Source organism: Labeo rohita, chromosome 15 (genome assembly GCF_022985175.1).
Source record: "Labeo rohita strain BAU-BD-2019 chromosome 15, IGBB_LRoh.1.0, whole genome shotgun sequence".
NCBI classification, from domain to species: Eukaryota; Metazoa; Chordata; class Actinopteri; order Cypriniformes; family Cyprinidae; genus Labeo; species Labeo rohita.
The window spans coordinates 16,764,357-16,779,389 of NC_066883.1; the positions used below are offsets into that span (position 1 = coordinate 16,764,357).

Below are 15,033 nucleotides of genomic sequence, written 5' to 3' on the forward strand. Positions count from 1 at the left end.
TTTTTTTATGCCAAAAATCATTAGGTTATTAAGTAAAGATCATGTTCCATGAATATATTTGGTAAATGTCCTACTGTAAATATATTTAAACTTACTTTTTGATTAGTAATATGCATTGCTAAGAGCTTCATTTGGACAACTTTAAAGGTGATTTTCTCAATATTTATTTATTTTTTTTTGCACCCTCAGATTCCAGATTTTCAAGTATATCTCAGCCAAATGTTGTTCTATCCTAACAAAGCATACGTCAATGGAAAGCTTTATTCAGCTTTCAGAAAACGTATAAATCTCTATTTCAAAAAATTGACTGGTTTTGTGCTCCTGGTTCACATATAGATAATTATGAGACATTTTAACATCTAAAAACTTATGTCATGACACTTTAAAAAGGAAATGCCTTTGCTCTTTATTTATTGTCTTGTTTCAGATCTAGTGTTAACTCAATTATTGACAGAGACCTTGACTTTCGTTTTATGGCTTTGTGGCCCTAAGCATTCTCGTTCTCACGTTACCACAAAGTGAACAGAGCCTTTTCCAGGAAGTATCACACTTGCAATTACAGTGAGACCGTATCTTATATACTCCCTGTTTTCCCCTAGTGATTCTCTCTCCATATGGTTTGAGTGGGACTCTGACGGGCCAGTCCTTCAAGCTGTCAGATCCACCGACCCAGAAGTTGATCGAAGAATGGAAGCAGTTTTATCCCATAGGCCCAAACACCAAGGAGGTCACGGACGACAAGATGGATGACCTCGATTGGGAGGATGATTCCTTGGCTGCTGTTGAGGTTGTTGTTGGTAAGTCAGCTGTACATATTGAGAGCTCAACGTCATCTTAATTAATATGCAGTACGAGTGCAAGTAATCATGCACTAATTTCATGTATGTGGTGCAGCTGGGGTAAGGATGGTGTACCCAGCCAGCCTGGTGCTGGTGGCCCAGTCAGACATCCCGGTCGTGGCTACAGTGAGCTCTTCCACCTCCTCGGGCTCTTACTCAGGAGGTCAGCACAGTCACATGGTCCATGGAGATACTGGCATCTCTTCAGTCACTCTGACTCCTCCCACTTCACCTGAGGAGGCTCAAGCAGGTACGACCGTTATATTCTCAACTATTGTGAATAGTGTTAATTTCATGAATGAAAACTGATTTTTTTTTCCATGACTAAAACGACACTGTATATCAACATGTAGTATCATTGATAAAAGATGAGGTTTCAATGTAAATCTCTATTTTCATCAAAAAAAGGAGACAAAATATTATTTTGGACTGTTGTACATCCATCAGGGTAAAATAGCAATATTCCTGAAGAGGTACTTGAAAAGTGCTTGAATATTGGAAGACAATGTATCTATGAAATAAGTGTTTAATTTTTTAATAAGCACGTAACTTTTCACGTGAAATTTGTGCAGTTAAATCAAAATAGTTTATTTGCCTGTTTCAGTTAATGTCATAAAACTATCAAGCAAAAACCAGATTTAAAGAGGCATTCATTTTCACATTTCGATATCACTTGATTTAAAAAAAAAACTTTTAAAAACCATCTGAATCTGAAATAATGGGTCATGAGTCATTTGATTTAGATTGGAACTTTAAAGCGGGTTCGTGAATATTTTGCTTTAGATCGGGACCTATGAACGTGGATCACGAATCATTTGATTCAGATCGGAGTTGTTTCTCAAATCTCTTTTTTTTTCTGATTTTTATTCTTAAACAGTAGAAAACATCAAACCACAAGTGAGATCTCAGATTGAAGTCCTTGAAAATCAAAAAAGTAGTGCTTAAAGTCCTTCAAAGTCTTGTCAAAGTCATCTGTTTGATTTCTCTACTATGCAAGCTTTCATGTGTGCGGTTGCCAGATATCAAAAGTTCAAATCCCCAGATCAGAGCTTCTCTGTTAAAAGGACACATTTTCTAGAGGGTTTTGCTTAATTTTTGCAATCTGGCAACCATGCGGAAGTACCAGTAATGATCTGAAAACACAGACAAACAAGTAAGCTGAAGTTTAGCAATTTCCATGTGAGATGTTCATCTTAATTTAAAGTCTGATTTCTTTATTTTCATCCAAAAAGGAGACAAAATAAAATTGTGGACTGCTGTACAAACCTCTACTATGTGAGCGTTCATGTGTGTGGTTTCCAGATTTCAAGAGTTCAAATGGCCAAATCAGAGCTTATCTGTTACAAGGATACATTTTCTACCCAGTGTTTTGCTTAATTTTTTTGCCATCTGGCAACCATGCGGAAGCGTTGATAATGATCTAAAAAAACACAGACAAACAAGTAGGCTGAAGTTTAGCGATCTCCATGTGAGATATTCTGCTTAAATAAAAGTACCATTCAGCCAGTCTGTGTTCTGTCATAAGAGCTCGACTATTTTGTTTGCAACTGTGGTTGGTGAATAATTGGATATACTCAAACTGTTGTTTTAACAGAAAAACATTATTGCAGTTTGGAATTTTTGGAATTACTTTTTGGAATTTTACTGTTGTTATTTTTTTTTGTTTGATTGTTTTTTTTACCAGTTTTCACATTGTAGACAGAGAAAGTGCATGTCTAAGTCTTTGATATTAATTTATGTAGTATACAAGCTATAATAAATCAGTACACTAGATGAGGTAATGTAAACCATGTCTAACTTCACATTCTGATGAAGACTAAGAACTACATTTGACACTGGACTAAGACTAATTTAAAAGTGGCTGAAAAAATTAACACATTATGAATAAATGGAAAAAAACATTCAAAATGTTTAATTTTAGTTACGGCTGTCAAACGATTAATCGTGATAAAAAAATAATAGTTTATGTTAGTAATAAAGTTTGTGTTTGCATAATATACGTTAGTGCTGGGCGATATGACGATATATATCGTGGGGACGATAGAAAAGTGTCTATCATCCTATTTCTCTTCTATCGTTTCTATCGTTTCTAACCTAATTTTATCAATTACTAAAGACAATATTGCATTAAATAGGCTATGACAAATGTATGATAATGTCTTGTCGCTATGCAATGCATTAGGGATGCTCATTTTAACCGGTTAACCGTTAACCGAGCGAAAGAATTTTGACCGATTAATACAATCAGTTAAACGGTTTAAATGTTTTTTTTTTTTTCAGTAATTCAGTAATCAAAATATTTTAAAACGTTTTCTGGATGGTTAAAATAAAATGAAATTGCATTTTTGAGAGAAAAAAGATAAATCGCGCAGGCCTATAACGTTAAGTCGCATTTTATTATTACATTTAGAAAGACCTGGTGTCGACGCGAAATATTTACAATACACTATAAACACAGGCTAGGCTATTTTAGTTCCCCTCACTCCACAAAAATCCTTTCAATTTAACAGTATTTAGAAAAGAACAAGAATGAAAAATGTAAGAAGCTAGGCGACAAGCCAAAACCAAACCATTTAGGTTAAAGCAAAACTGAAAGTAACATTGGGTCTCATACGACACAAATCCAAATGTCTCCGTATTCAAGATGTATTTGAATGATAAAATATTATTTATGTAAACCTGGTTTTGTACTTCTCGCATTACAATATCCACATAAAAAAATGTTTGGCATAATATCACGGCAGTACGTTGATAACGATTAAGCAGTGTGATTATTTTTCCCCATATGTTTGGCTGTGTGCGCGTGCGGCGCCGGCGCAATCACTTCATTTTTTTCCTTCTAACGGGGAAACGACTCTTTACAGATGATCGAAACTGTAAACGGTTCGCTGTTTGTAAAATAATGAAAAATAGGATGCCGCTTTCAGCTGTCTTCCTTTCGCGCAGCACAAAAATCAACCAAAACTCTGCATACTAGCCACTTGCTGCACTTTTTTTTGTTTGTTTGTTTTATTAAGTAAAAAGATTTATCTTATAGGCCTATTCATTCATTATATATATATATATATATATATAGCCTAGCTTTATGATGTTTTTCTCCATTCGCAGAAGCGCTGCAGGTGATGCGATGTGTCCATGTGAATCCTCATGTTCTGTTGTTTGCTGCTTTTTGCATGGATCACAGACACTTATCCTTTCTAAAATTATTAAATTCTAATTTAAAATAATCTTGTCGGTTAACCGTTAATAATCGGTTAACAAGCGTCGGCTGTCGGTTAGGAAAAATAACCGAAATGAACATCCCTACAATGCATACTCTACCCTTTATATAAGTGATAATCGAGAATAAAAATGAACTTTTTCGCAAAGAAACTCCGTCTTGTGGATTTGCGACGTGACGCTTTACGTTGTTGCGACATGCTTTACGAAATGCTTTACACTAGTTAACTCGTGAGTGCTTAAAGATGGAGACGCAAGAGGTTGAAGATGAATGCCCGGAGTCGCAACAAACTGAAACTGCTACGCAGGCAGCAGCCCAAGAAGTACTTTTACCGAAACGTGGGGGTACGTCAGTGATTTGGTTGCATTTTGGCTTCAAGAGCTCCGACACGGAGCAGAAGACAGTCATGTGCAAACTCTGCCAAAAGACTGCTTCCACGCCCGACGCTAACACAACAAACCTCTTTTACCACTTGAAGAAGGTCCACGAAAAAGAATACGGGAGAATCGAAGAAATGCGACGTAAAGAAAGTTGTGAAACAGCCCGGGCAAGTGGCGAGAAAAAATATAGCCAGCCTAAAATTAAAGAGTCTTTCATAAAAAGCACACCGTATGAAAAAACGCCCCTTGCACTAAAATGTATTTTTCTCATTTGTGACAGTTCAGTTAAATGTCACTTCAAAATAAAGTTGCAAAAAAAGTATGCAATGATATTTTTGTCAAACTTTTCAGAGAATAACTGAAAACGTACTTTATTGTGGTATATCGTGATATAAAATAATCCATATCGTGATATATGATTTTTCCATATCGCCCAGCACTAATATACGTGTGTGTACTGTGTATATTTACTGTGTATGTATTAATTTTTATATATATATATGTGTGTACATATACACACATACATATACATATATATACATATACAGTACACACACATGTATTATATAAACAAATTTTTATTTTGGATGCAATTAATCACAATTAATCGTTTGACAGCCCTAATTTTAGTACTAGTACTAATTTTAGTAACTTGATTTCCCTCCATTTGGGTTTGAATTAATGGAAATATGTAATGTAATTGATTTATATAGTTTTTTTTCTTATAAAAATCTTTTTTCTTATAAAAATATAGTTTTTATTGTAATTATTTAGCATTGTTCATGTAATTATTAATGTCATTAATATTAATATATTAACATTACATTAATATATTATTTTGTCACCGTAAGAGTCATTTTAAATGCAGAGTTGTGTTGTGTATACGTGTATGATTATATTATTTTTATTATCTATAACTACATATAGCGATCATATATTGTATTTACTTAATGTATGGTTTATGGTAATATGGTTTTATTTTCATGATTTTTATTTATTTTAATTTATTTTATTTTTAATTGAATGTATATTTATATGATGAATTATGCATAGTAAGACCAGACAATCAAAGCACTTGCATTCTCCATTGCTGTCAAAACATTTAGCTGTAATGATTTCCCCCCCCTATATTGCAGTCTCTCAGCCTGCCCAGAAATGGGTAAAACTCTCAGCTATGTCAGGCGCCTTTAATGTGGACAGCAGCAGTCATCACGGAGGCAAGATCCCCCGCCGGCTAGCCAGCCAAATGGTGGAGCGAGTCTGGCAGGAGTGCAATATTAACCGAGCCCAGAACAAGTATGAATATAAAAACTACAGCTTGACTGATCAGCCAGAGCAAATTACCTGGCAATGGGAAATTTATTGAGTAAAAACAAAGCAACTTGAGGCATTTGGTATGCTTTATTTTTGCAGGAGAAAGTTTTCAACCATGTCTAACGGAGTCAGCGAGGAAGAAACGGACAAAGCTTCTGTTTGGGACTTTGTAGAGTCGTCTCAAAGGTCACAGTGCAGTTGCTCAAGGTATGCGCAAGCTGCACATTTGCAACAAATGACATGTAATTAACTGAAATTAATGAATGAATGAAGCTGGGAATGACATTGAGCTTTTGCTTTTCGTTCCAGGCTTAAGAACCAGAAACAGCGGGCATGTAGCACCCCAGGGCATCCTCCATCTGCTGGCCAACCTCCGCAGCCCTCTACAAAACACAAGATGGCGGAGAAACTGGAGAAAGGAGACAAACAGCAGAAGAGGCCCCAGACGCCCTTCCACCACCGCAGCTCTCTGTGTGAAGAACAGCCCAACTTGGAGCAGGGAGATGGTGTTCACAGGCTGTGTCTACAGGGCCACGAGGACAGCCGCTACCCCAGCCTCCATCATGCTGACGTCACCTCCAACAAGACCCCAATGATGCACGGATCAACTGACGAGATGGCCGGCTCCCCTCAGCCCCCGCCGCTCAGCCCGCACCCTTGCGAGCGCGGAGAGGAGACGGCCGACGGCCTAAAGACTTCCTCCTCGCCCTTGCATCAACACTTCTACCCTCCTTCCTCTGAACCCTGCCTGGTACCCCAAAAACCGCCAGATGATTCTTCACTAGACCCATTGCCCTTACCTTGCCCACCTCCATACCCAGAGTCCCTAGAAGCCACCATATACGTGGGCTCTGCCATAAACCCCAACGAGGATACAACGCATAACCCCTGGAGGTACTTTAGGGTGCCTGGTGGGAAGAACGCGGATTTCCACACGCCACAGCTTCCTGTAGTCACGCTTTTCGAGGATGGTAACAGGGCCGGAGGCCAGGATGGTGTTGTATCAGTTACAGAGTGAGTTCTCTAGAATTGTGCACTATATTGTGGTAATTATGCTATTATTACACTAAATACCAAATGATGTGCAGTTAAAAATAAATAGCCGTTTGGCTTAGTAGAACTGAATACAAACAGTTCTAGTTTGGCAGGCAGAATAGATCCTCAACAAAACATGACCTTGCCTTTTTGAAAAAGGAAGCTTTTTTAACTTGCCTGGGAATAGGTCAGTTTTTTAACATCTGTTCTATAAAGAACGTTACTTTGGCTTTTTTTGCAAGTTGTTTTGCTTCAGTGGTTGTCAATAACATGAGCCAGCTTTGCTGAAAAACTGCTTGGTTTCCACACTACTAATTGGTAATGTTAGTTGATGGCAGGGGCAGATAGGTTGAATTGGACACAGTTCCTGGCTCAATATTATGGTGCACTCTGTGTGACCTAATGATGTTATGCTGGAACACATAAATAGTCAACAGTTGCTGAAGTAATGACCGCTTACTAAGTCTTCATCTCTGGAGAGTTTGCCTTCAGTTTTTCCTACACACTTAATGGTTTGATTTAGTGCCTATGGCTTATTATTATTTTGTAAAAATCTAATTATATTTATTGATGTATGTGGCATTTCATACTAAAATATAATAATAAGCATGTTTTAGATTTAAAAATGTTTTTTTTTTTTTTTTTTTTTTAGATTACGATTATATTGAAGGAGTAGTTCACTTCCAGAACACAACTTTACAGATAATTTACTCACCCCCTTGTCATCCAAGATGTTCATGTCTTTCTTCCTTCAGTTGTAAAGAAATTGTTTTTTGAGGCAAACATTGCAGGATTTTTCTCTATTTAGTGGACTTCTATGGTGCCTGCGAGTTTGAACTTCCAAAATGCAGTTTAAATGCAGGTTCAAAAGGCTCTAAATGATCCCAGCTGAGGAATAAGGGTCTTATCTAGCGAAACGATCAGTTATTTTCTAAAAGAAATTGACAATTTATATACTTTTTAACTTCAAATGCTCATCTTGTGTAGTTCTGCATGAACTGTGCATTCCAGTTCAATACAATTAGGGTATGTGGAAAAACTCCCATCTCATTTTCTCCTCCAACCCAAAATTGTCCTGCATCGCTGCAGAAGTACCAAGTATTTGCAAAGTGAACACGGAGGGTCAAACACCTTTTACAAAAAAAAGGTAAAGCAGCAGTTTTGATGTTGGAGGAGAAAATGAGATGGGAGTTTTTCCACATACCCTAACTGTATTGAACCGCAGAGCTAGACAAGATAAGCATTTGAGTTTAAAAAGTCTGTACTTTTAAAAAAAAAAAAAAATAGAAAATAACCAATCATTTCACTAGATAAGAACTTTTTTTTCCTCAGCTGGGATTGTTTATAGCCCTTTGAAGCTGCATTTAAACTACATTTTGGAAGTTCAAACTCACGGGGGCGCCATTGAAGTCCACTATATGGAGAAAAATCCTAAAATGTTTTCCTCAAACGTTTCTTTACAACTGAAGAAAGAAAGACATGAACATCTTGGATGACAAGGGGGTGAGTAATTTCTTGCAAATTTACTCACCCCCATGTCATCCAAGATGTTCATAGTTTTCTTTCTTCAGTCGAATAGAAATTAATGTTTTTGGCAAAAACATATTGCAGGATTTTTCTTCATATAGTGGACTTCAATGGGGACCAATGACCTGAAGGTCCAAATTGCAGCATCAAAGGGCTCTACCTGATCCCAGCCGAGGAATAAGGGTCTTGTCTAATGACACGATCAGTCATTTTATTAAAAAAAAAAAAAATTTCTATACTTTTTAACCACAAATGCTTATCTCGCACTAGCTTGACTTCACGCATTATGTAGTCACGTTGGAAAGGTCACGTGTGACGTAGGCATAAGTACCGACCCAGTGTTTAGAAAGCGAATGTGCAAAGAAAGTCAAACGCCCTTTACAAAAAAGGTAAAACAACGTCAGATGATTTTGAAGTTGAAGAAAAAGAGATGGAGTTTTTTGCCCTACCCTACCTTTTTGAACCGAAGTACACAGGCGAAGAATTAAACATGCATGACCTTTTCAACATGTGAAGTCATAGACGTGCATTGCTGAACTAGTGCAAGACAAGCTTTTGTGGTCAAAAAATATATACATTTTTAATTTTTTTAGAAAGTGACCAATCGTTTCACTAGATAAGACCCTTATTTCTCTGCTGGGATCATGTAGAGTGAATCTGAAGCTGCAATTTGAACCTTCAACTCTTTGATCCCCATTGAAGTCCAATATATGGAAAAAATCCTGGAATGTTTTCCTTAAAAACTTTCATTTCTTTTCGACTGAAGAAAGAAAGTCATGAATATCTTGGATGACATGGGGGTGTGTAAATCATCATTTAATTTTGGAGTAAACTAATTCTTTAATTTCTTAAAAAAAAAAAAAAAAACTACAGCCATGGGTGTCTAAAGCTTTTAGTAGTAATATATGAAAGTGTCACATTTTTGCCTGGGTATAAGCTATCAAGCTATCTATAAGTAAATACAACAAAAGAAGTATAAACGTAGTATTTGTATAACTAATTATTCACTATTCAACTGGTTATTCAGCATGACTCTTTTCCAACTAAAAGTGTAACATAGTGTGGGTTGTTTTTTGCAGGTTTATGTCCTCCTCCAAAAGGCCTCTGAAAGTGTCAGAAGAGCTGGTGAAGATGTACGAGCAAAGGAAAAACCAGCATCTCTCTGCAGCTGTGTGCGATGGAGACCAGGAGCGTGAATCTGATCCTTATGCATTTGTGGAAGGAGATGAGGAGTTTACTTTCTCTGATAAAGACAAAAAACCTGGAGCCGAGAGGGAAGCCGGAAAGAAAAATAAGGTCAGGCAGTGATTTTCTTAGAAGAATGTTGTGTGATTGTCTTTCTCAAAGTGAGAAGTCTTATTTATTTATTTTGCTTTTAGAGGGATGATGGCAGTTTGTCATCTGATGGTGAGTATTATTTCCTCACACTTTAATTGATAAATGTTTCATTGTGTCTGGAAATGTTTCTGAGAAATGTTCTTTTTGCACACAGATGCCCAGGGGTCAGGTGGTAGCAAACCACTTCCTACCCCCAGCTTGTTTCATGAGACAGATCTAGTCGTGTCCATTAATGACCTGGACAACCTGTTTAACTCTGATGAGGATGACCTGACGGTTAGTGCTCTTATGAACTCACCAGCTAACTGTGATGTGAAAAGTTAAATGGCCAGCTGTCCAAACTTAAAAAAACCATAATATCATAATCAACTCTTCAAATCAATTTTTGCTATTAATCACAGTTCTCCAGCAGAAATGAATCTGTTGGATACGATGATATTCGTATTGAAGCCGAATTAGAGACCGCTTAGTTGCTGGATCTCCTGACTCATTAGAAAAACGTTCAGGTGGTTGTAAAGTTCTTTATTTGCTGAACTAGGGGAACAGTAGAGCAATTAAAGTGAGCGTTTCTTTGTCTTACTCCAAACAGCCTGGATCCAGGAGAGCTGCTGGTGGAGCAGAGGAAAAATTTGGTGGGAAAGAACCGAAACCTGCAGCGCCAGACCCCCTGCCTTGTATGTGCCTCAGTTCATGACCCCTGCTGAATCTGCATCTTTACTGAAACATTTATTCTAATAACTGTTACTGGGAATGTGTGAGCAATCTGTTTTAGAATATGTAATGGAAGTTCATATTATAGAGTGAGAATGCTCATCAAGGCTGCATTTATTTGATCACAAATCCAGAAAAAAAATTGTGAAATATTATTTCATTTGAAAATAACTGTTTTCTGTGTGAATATATTTTAAAATGTAATTTATTCCTGTGATCAAAGCTGATTTTCCAGCATAATTACTCCAGTTTTCAGTGTCACATGATCCTTCAGAAATCATTCTAATATGCTGATTTATAGTGAATGTGGAAAACACTTGTGCAGCTTAATGTTTTTTTTGGTACCTGTGAGGACTTCCGTTTTGAATAAAAACTGTTCTTTTTAACTTTTTATTCATCAAAGAATCCTGAAAAAAAAATCGCAGGATCCAAAAAAATATTGAGCAGCACAACTGCGTTCAGCATTGATAATAAAAGTAATAAATCAGCATATTAGAAGGATTTCTGAAGCATCATGTAATGCTGAAGACTGGAATGATGCTGAGAATTCATTGCATCACAGGAATAAATCATATTTTCAAAACAAAACATTATTTTAAACTGTGATAATATTTCACAATATTACTGGAGCCCTGATGGGCATAAGAGAATTCTTTAAAGACATGACAAATCTTAGTGATCCCAGACCATTTTAGCTAATTTTATTGAAAGTTAAGAAGTGTTTAAAAACACTAATAACACAATTGTTAATCTTCAGCAAATCTCAAAAAAATAATTCTTGTTATTTTTGTACATTATAATGTGATGCTTAAATTCACTTGTAAAAAAAGCTATTATAATTTTCATTAGTTGAAATAAAGCTGAAATAAAATAAAATGAGATAAAATGAATATAAATATTACATTAAAAACTTTAAAATTAGTCGTTTTATGTTGTTTATATAGTTATATAGTTAAATTAGTTGCTTTATATATATTGAGAAAAGTAAAAATATAATGTTTAAAAATATATCATTTATTTTTAACGTGTATATGTTTTTGTTTTGTTTTTTTAATTAAAAAGAGATCTAAAGATTTTTTTTTTTTTTTTAATTGCTGGTATCAGATATTGCGCAAGCTCATTTTTAGCTAATTTCATTTAAAGTTAATTAGTTTAAAAACACTATTAATAGTTAATCTTCATCAGATCTTTAAAATATTTTTATTATTATTATTTTTGTACATTATAATGTTGTGATGCTTGAATTCACTTGTAAAAGAAACAGAATTTTCATTAATTGAAATAAAGCTGAAATAAAATAGAATATAAATATTACATGAAAAACTTGAGAATTAGTTGCTTTATATAGTTTATATAGTTTTATATAGTTAAATTAGTTTCTTTATATATTAAGTTAATAAATTAATAATTTTTTGTGTATGTGTTTTTTTTTTTTTTTTTTTTTTTTTTTTTTTTTTAACAATTAAAAATATATTTAAAGAGTTTTTTTTTTTTTTTAATTGCTGGTATCGGATATTGTGCAAACTAATTTTTTTGTTAATTTCCTTTAAAGTTAATTAGTTTAAAAACACTAACACTTAATTGTTAATCATCAGATCTTTAAAAGATTTTTATTAATATTTTTGTACATTATAGTGTTGTGATGCTTGAATTCACTTGTAAAAAAACTATTATTTTCATTAATTAAAATAGAATATAAATATTAAAAACTAACGGATAAAATGTTAAAGAACTACAATTATTGAAAAATAAAACTGACGTAAAATGTTTTGGGGTTTTTTCATAATTGTATAACTTAAAGTACAAATGTTACTATAACAAAATTACAAAAACGTTTTACTGAAAACTGAAAATAAACGATGTTCAAAAACTATTAATGAATACTATAATAGTAGCTGCTGTAACACTGCTTGTAACAACTTTTTTTTTAATTGCTTGTTTTAAAATTAGGAAATATTATAGGGTTTTAATATCAGCTATTTGAAGAGTTTATTTGCAACTCTGTTTTTTAAAAATATTTCTCAAATTGTTTTTTTATTATGTTATCATGTTTTTATTGTTTTGTGTTAGCTGTGTTTTTACTTTATCAAAATAACCCAACTGCAGTTTGATTCAGATTAACTGGAATGCACAGTGAAAAAACATGATTTTTGAAAATCATTAAAAGCAGAAAATCTGGTTTTTCACTCTTCTATTACCCCAAATTTTAATGTAATTCAATTCTAGAAAAGTCATTGCATGGGCTCTTACTTAGAGCTTCAGAATCCAAGAGCTACATGTTTCCTCAGACAAAACAGTTTTTGTGCTGCACAAGTCATCACAGACTGAGACGTTAATGGCGAGCATCTGTTACCTATTTTCTATTTATAGTGCCAAAATTCTGTTCCTTCATTGTGTGTGTTTATTGATCTAGGCTCTGCAGACTTGCACCAGATGTTTCCAACCCCTCCGTCGCTGGAGCAGCACATCATCATGGGCTACTCTCCTATAAACATGGGCAACACAGAGTCAGTGGCTGGCCTCTCTCTTTTGGATGGGGCCATCGGCGGCAACTTCAAGATGGAGGTGGAGGAGGGTTTCTGCAGCCCCAAACCCTCAGAGATTAAGGTGGGACTTAATTACTGCTGCGTGAATTCCCAGGGATGTTTTCACGAAGAGGCATTTTGTGATGCAAGACTGTTTCCTTGTCGTGTTTTCAGGACTTCTCCTACGTATTTAAGCCAGAGTCCTGCCAAGCGCTCATCGGCTGCTCCCTTTACGCCCCTCTGAAGACGCTGCCCAGCCAGTGTCTGCTTCCCATCAAGCTTCCAGAAGAGTGCGTGTACCGGCCCAGCTGGACAGTCGGCAAACTGGAGATGCTGCAGCCGATGGCAGCCATGACCTTCCTCAACAAGGACAGGTACAACAGCCAAGCAATGAGGGATTTTTCTTCCTCCCTTCTAGCAGATTTTAGTGTTGTTTTGCAACAAACAAACCTTTAATGAGACATTGAGCAATTCAAGCTTTCATCAGCTTGTTGGCATGTATGGAAGCCTAAAAGGCTTTTAAACAGATTGATTTACCTTATTTAGGAGGAGGAGGGGGTGGTCGTGCATATTTAGCAGGTGGTGGTTGAAGTAAATGGGTCAGGTTTTTAACAAGCACAGAACACACTCTTCTCTGCTGTTTGTGGTCCAAGCAGCTGCCAGCCCAAAATAGACATTCAGTATTAATGATAGTGCCGCTTTAATTGAGGAATGTGTCCAGAGCTTTGACGCCAACTTTTAGAATGTGTACCTGCATCTGTTTTAGAGATGCCACATCTGAACACTTTTCTCAAAACTAACAAACACAAAGTTATTTTGCAATAACTTACCAACTGTTTCCAATGTGATTTTAGTGGATTAGTGAAGTCAGTTCCTACAGGTGAGTCAGTTCCCAGCAGAGTAATCACAGCTGTACTTTCACTTAAACTGCAGAGGAATAGAGAGAGACGTTGATTCACTGGTGGTTTTTTCTCAAACGACTCCATAATGCTTGTGAATTTTGTGGTTTGATCCAGAAACTGATAGGTGGTATGCAGTGTTTCAAAAATGGCACAGTACTATTTAAACAAACAAACCCAGATGCCTCAGTTAAGTTTCTTAGCAAAGAAAATTGTGAAAGACTGAATATGGTTTATTTTACATCTTAAAGCAGCTAACCAAAATTCTGAAATGAATTCTGTATTTACCCACCTAATCTCTTTCTATTGGCTAGTCAGAGCATGTAAACACTACTGTTATTTGGAGTAAGTACATTTATTTATTAATAATTTTATTCAGCAGGGATGTATTAAATTGATCAAAAGTGACAGTACAGACATTTATAATAGGGATGTTCATTTCAGTTATTTTTCCTAATTGACAGCCGGCACTCGTTAACTGATTATTAACCGTTAGCAGACAAGATTGTTTTAAATTAGAATGTCATTATTTTAGAAAGGATAAGTGTCTGTGACCCGTTAAAAATACCAAACTTTGTTTTTCAAGGATTAAAGAAGTCCACTTCTAAAACAAAGATTCACATATAATGTACTCACCCCCTTGTCATCCAAGATTTTCATGTCTGTCTTTCTTCAGTCGTAAAGAAATAGTATTTTGAGGAAAACATTTCAGCATTTTGTTCCATATAATGGATTATGGTGCCCCAATTTTGAACTTCCAAAATGCAGTTTAAATATGCCTTCAAACGATCCCAAATGCGGTTTTAAACAATATTTGTGAATTGTTGTTCTGGAAGTGGACTTCTCCTTTAATTTTACATGTGCAAAAAGCAACAGAACATGAGGATTATCATCACATCACGCACCTGCAGCACTTCTGCTAACATAGTAAAATAAGGCTATATATATATATATATATATATAATGAATGAATAGGCCTATACAATAAATATTTTTACTTGATTAACAAAAGAAAAACCTGTGCAACAAATAGGCTAGCTAGTATGCCGAGTTTTGATTCATTGTTGTGCTGCATAAAAGGAAGACGGCTGAAAGCGGCATCCTATTTTTCTTTATTTTACAAAAGCACAAAGATTTGTTTTTATTGTGAATGTACACAAACAAAAGCAAACCATTTACAGTTTCGATGATCTGTATGACTAGGAGTCGTCGTTTCCATCGTTAGAAGGAAAAGTTATTGCGCAC

At 35.4% G+C, this 15,033-nt stretch overlaps 1 protein-coding gene across 1 annotated transcript in view; it reads left to right on the top strand.

The window, feature by feature from the left end:
* The window catches only part of med13b (mediator complex subunit 13b), a 45,592-nt gene that overhangs the window by 13,556 nt on the left and 17,003 nt on the right, over window positions 1-15,033 (top strand). The window contains exons 5-15 of the mRNA XM_051129191.1: window positions 600-797; window positions 895-1,089; window positions 5,576-5,735; window positions 5,853-5,960; window positions 6,063-6,767; window positions 9,395-9,611; window positions 9,695-9,722; window positions 9,808-9,929; window positions 10,243-10,327; window positions 12,778-12,971; window positions 13,064-13,263. Of these exons, the coding sequence (XP_050985148.1) occupies window positions 600-797; window positions 895-1,089; window positions 5,576-5,735; window positions 5,853-5,960; window positions 6,063-6,767; window positions 9,395-9,611; window positions 9,695-9,722; window positions 9,808-9,929; window positions 10,243-10,327; window positions 12,778-12,971; window positions 13,064-13,263 (2,212 nt within the window). The remainder of the gene's footprint in view (window positions 1-599; window positions 798-894; window positions 1,090-5,575; window positions 5,736-5,852; window positions 5,961-6,062; window positions 6,768-9,394; window positions 9,612-9,694; window positions 9,723-9,807; window positions 9,930-10,242; window positions 10,328-12,777; window positions 12,972-13,063; window positions 13,264-15,033) is intronic.